We start from the raw sequence: 4,217 nt of genomic DNA, 5'->3' as shown, positions 1-4,217 counted from the left end.
TGATCTGGGGACTGGTGACTCCGCTCGTACTTACACCTGCAAGTGCCTCCAGTTCCACCCTCACGCTGGAGTTGCAGCTCTGGACGCAGAACTCTAGGCTGACCTTAACTGTGCCCCTGTATGTCAGAGTTACTTTTCCATGACCTTCTGGCATGTGTTGCTTGTGACAAGTCTGTTGTCAGAGTTCGTGTCATTCCGTCATAGGAAATCTTTCTTTCTAGGGTGGCTTTTAAGATTCTCTCTTTATTCCAGTGTGTCTAGGTCTGGAGGTTATTTCTGGTCCTCCTGCTCGGCCCTCTGAGTGCGCATCTCTAGGACTCGTTCTGGGAGGACACCGGCCTCCCACTTCTGCACGGCACGTCTGAGACACCCGCCCTGGCCTGCGCCCACCTTCTCGGCAGTGTGTCCCGTGGCTTCGCCTGCACGGCGCAGCTGGCTCAGCCCCTCCATGTCTTCCAACTCACCTCTCTTGGGTGCCTTTTCTCATAATGTTGTGTTTTTACGGGTTCTCCCTGTACCCCTTTGAGGCTGTGAAGCCATCTGCATTTGTGCTGTCACCTCCTCTCCTTTGGGAGTGACCTCACCTCTGACCGGGGATGTTGTCAGTCCTCTTCTGCGTGTCACTTTTCACTGTGTTTTAGTTACAGCGTCACCAGGGCAAAGTCGAAGTGTCTTCTCCCTCGTCACATGCCCTCCCTGTCCCCACTCCCGCCCTGGGACCTCAGACTCCCGGTTCAGGGTCATCCCAGGGGGAATCGCAGGCCTGGCCTGACCAGCCGTCTGCCCTGGTCCTGCCCTTGCGACCTTCTCGGCCTCTTCCAGCCATGACAGCCCTTGGCTCTTCTCAGCCTCCTTCAAGGGGCCGTGGGGCCCTCCCCAGCACTCACGGTGCACGCTTCTGACGCCCGTGGCGCTCAAAGGCCAGCACGCCGCCGCTTCCCAGACCGTGCCCGGGCCTGTCTCTGCCGTCTCTCGCCACTGCGGGTTTCTGTTCCACTTCTAGTCCACAGAGATTTTGGCTTTTGCTTGGCTAGGTCCTTTTAATTTCTAATTGTATTTTTTATCTTATTGCTGTGTTCAGAGCAGAGGGGATATAAGGTCAAACCAGAGCATCATCTGCTCAGAAGGAAACACACTGCTTCTCCTAACTTTGACCTCTTCTTGCTCTCACCGAGCTCAGGCCCTTCCCTGGAACAAACACAACGTAGCAGCGTCTGACCCTCAGTCACTCACCTCCCTGCTTGGGAACCCCTGGGAGGATTTCCGCTGGGGAAGCGTCTCGTCCTGCCACGTAAGGCCACCCACCCCGGCCCCGCCAGCCCTAGAGCCCCGCACCGCACACCTGCCCTCTTGCCACCCAGACCGCCCTCACCATTCTCACGGCTTTGCTTGGAACACGCTCCTCCCAATGTCTCCTGCCTGGCATTCAAGGCCCTACTGGGCGACCCTGATCCCATGACCCCATGGGAAGAAGATGCGTCCCATCGCTGAGCAGGCCACGCTCACCAGGAAAGGCTGTGGCCGCCCTCTGCTGGAGGCCCCCAGCTTGGAAACCACTCACCTTCGTCCCCAGAGACTGTCTCCCACGAAGTGCTCAAAACATTTGGGAGACCAAATTTTGGAAGTCACGGCCAAAGTAAGCGAGCCAAAGTTTTCAAGGCGTCCATCAGGGAAAGGGAGAACAGAGGAGGCTACAGTCACCCCCATACTTAAGGAATCGGAGCGAATGACACAGAGTGACTCCATTTGAGGCCAGAGAGGAGGAAGGGACAAGCACAGCACCAGGTCCTGACAGGCTCAGAGGATGAGTGCATCTGGGGGAAGAGCATGGCTGTGACCGGGAGCCGAGGGGCCACAGGGCTGCGGCCCAGGGAGACAGGGAGGGAGTGCGAACACGTGAGAAGGGACAGTCACAGAAGGGTGTGGGCACATGTCATTTGGAGCAAATGGCTTGGTTTGAACAGTCGTTAGAAAGTCTCCCTCCCTTTGAGAGCAGGGGCCCAAAGGTCCCATTTCTCACACGTGTCGTGGGCTCCAGCTTTGGTCAGGGGTCGGGTCGGCAGCCCCCAAGTCCAGGGGCTTAAACTGAGCCCCTAGCTGGGGGCACATACGGCCTGTCAGGCCTCCCAAAGAGTCATCCTGGTGCTTGTTCTCAGACACGGCATCCAAGTGGGTTTCGCAGGACAGAAATGCATTATCTTGTCAGCGAGGCCAGTCATGGGTGGCACTTGGGAGCCACAGCCCCGTGAACAGGGAAGGTGCTCGACCAAGAGCATCTGGAAGAGGAAGCCCTCCAGGGGGCAGAGGCTGCCCGCGCCGACAGGGCCCCGTCCTACAGAAGACGGGCCCACGGCCTCAGCGTCCCAAGGAGCTGTCATGGGCAGATTTCTACACACGAAGGAGAACTGAGGGGCCCCGGGAGCCTGACACACTAGAGGGAGAAGTTTAAGGAGTGCTTTGTCTTTTCACTCTCACAGGATAAAAGACGAAGTGATTCCAGGTCCCAGGGTCCGAGAGAGAAACTGGTGGCTGAAGCCCAGTGGCTGCTGGACACTTGGGTCCCCAGGAAGCAGCCCTTGCTCCTCAGGACAGGGTCACAGCACCCAGCTTCCCTCGCCATCCCGGCCAGGCTCCTGGGAGCCCCGCACATGCACACGGGAGGCTCCTGTGCTTCTCTTCTGGGTCACGGGAGGTTCTGTGTGAACCGTCCACTGTCCGGGGGCTGCAGGGGCAGCGGGGAGTGGAGCCAGCTGGGAGCCCTACCTGGAAGACGGTGAGGATGGCAGCAGGGAAGGTGTCAAAGTTGGTTGTCGGAGTCTCGTCTTTAAAGTTGAACCTGAGGAAAACAAGCAACTTTGGGCGGAGGCGGCCCCAGGGGAGCAGGGAGACTGAGCGGGAGCACGCATGGAGCACACACATGCTCGCTGCGGGCTGCTAATGCGCTGCGAGTGGGCTGCGAGTGGTTGGGCCGCGGAGGGGCTGCGAGTGAGCCACGATGGGGCTGCGACAGGCTGCTTCCTCAGCACCACCCGCCCCCGAGGGCTTCCGGGGAGGGACAGTGCTCTGAGCTCTGCCTCCTGGTGGGCACCAGCGCTGGACTCCCCGCTTCTGGGCCCACTTACTGTCCCCCAAACAGCTGCATCCCCAGCAGAGCGAAGACCACAATGAACAGGAAGAGCAGGAAGAGGAGGCTGATGATGGACTTCATGGAGTTGAGCAGAGACACCACCAGGTTCCTCAAGGAGTTCCAGTACCTGTTGGGGGCGGGGCAGGGTGTGGTTCAAGCCCTGGGCCGTGCCCTACGAGGGGACACCAGCTCCAGACCTGGCTCCACAACCCCCAGGCTCTCTGCAGCCACACCCATGGCTTTGTGACCTTCTGAACGCTGAGGGCCAAGCCCAATCCTGGACTTCATCCTTAGCCACCCCCCCACCGCACACCAGCACACACACCCAGTCAGCCACCAAATGCCTCAGATCCGCGCTATGTGACGGGAGGAGCACACTGTTTGTCATCGGCCCATGGTGGGAGGAGGCGCAGCACCAGCACCGCTCCCCTGAGCGAGCAGGTCACCCACCAGTGCACTATCTGGAGCACGAGGCCTGGCCCCGGCACCCCTCTCATCAGGGACAGGGACACAGGTGTGGAATGTATGAAGCAGCGTGGCACAGCCTCTATTTACCTAGCATCCCTCAACACCCCTCACCCACGCTGCCACAGACACTCCTGGAGGGCAGAGACCATGACCCCTCATCCGCAGCGCCAGCCTCGAGGCACAGTGGGCCCGCGCCAGCCTGCTGGTGCCTCACTGCTGCCAACAGCTTGCCTAGTGACTGGCACCCTCCAGCTGCATCCCCAGTCTCTGGAGGGCTCTTCCCAGGAGTGCCCCAGTCCACAGTTTTCTCTCCAGGCATCCAGAATCACCCCAGATCCCCAGGGAGACACACCACATGCCTCTGTGCCCTTGCACGTGCTGTGCCTTTGCCCTGCAATAGGGGGACAGCAGGCAGACCTTGGTCTCCCCCACAGTCACCTTGTCACTGAACATCTCTGGACCCTAAAACTGTCCCCTCCCCCTGGTGCCTGCATCAGAGCCCAGATATCCACCATGGATTCTCTTACAAGGTACATAAGCGTTAATGCCAGATCGGCTGGAAGACTCTGGAAAAGGAGTCCAGCCTTCTGCTAGGACTGCAAGGGTCTAGACCCGCCTGCCC

The 4,217-nt window shown here is 59.5% G+C and overlaps 1 protein-coding gene across 1 annotated transcript in view; it reads right to left on the bottom strand.

The window, feature by feature from the left end:
- LOC103604576 overlaps nucleotides 1-4,217 on the bottom strand; it is a 45,230-nt gene that overhangs the window by 26,491 nt on the left and 14,522 nt on the right. Inside the window, exons 10-11 of the mRNA XM_008589149.1 lie at nucleotides 3,123-3,254; nucleotides 2,657-2,836 (exon numbers count right to left, since the gene is read on the bottom strand). Coding sequence (XP_008587371.1) covers nucleotides 2,657-2,836; nucleotides 3,123-3,254 — 312 coding nt within the window. The remainder of the gene's footprint in view (nucleotides 1-2,656; nucleotides 2,837-3,122; nucleotides 3,255-4,217) is intronic.

The sequence above is a fragment of the Galeopterus variegatus genome, unplaced genomic scaffold, assembly GCF_000696425.1.
Source record: "Galeopterus variegatus unplaced genomic scaffold, G_variegatus-3.0.2 Scaffold5251, whole genome shotgun sequence".
Lineage (NCBI taxonomy): Eukaryota > Metazoa > Chordata > Mammalia > Dermoptera > Cynocephalidae > Galeopterus > Galeopterus variegatus.
Note: the sequence above shows the minus strand (reverse complement) of the source record. Positions and strands in the feature narration are given on the sequence as shown.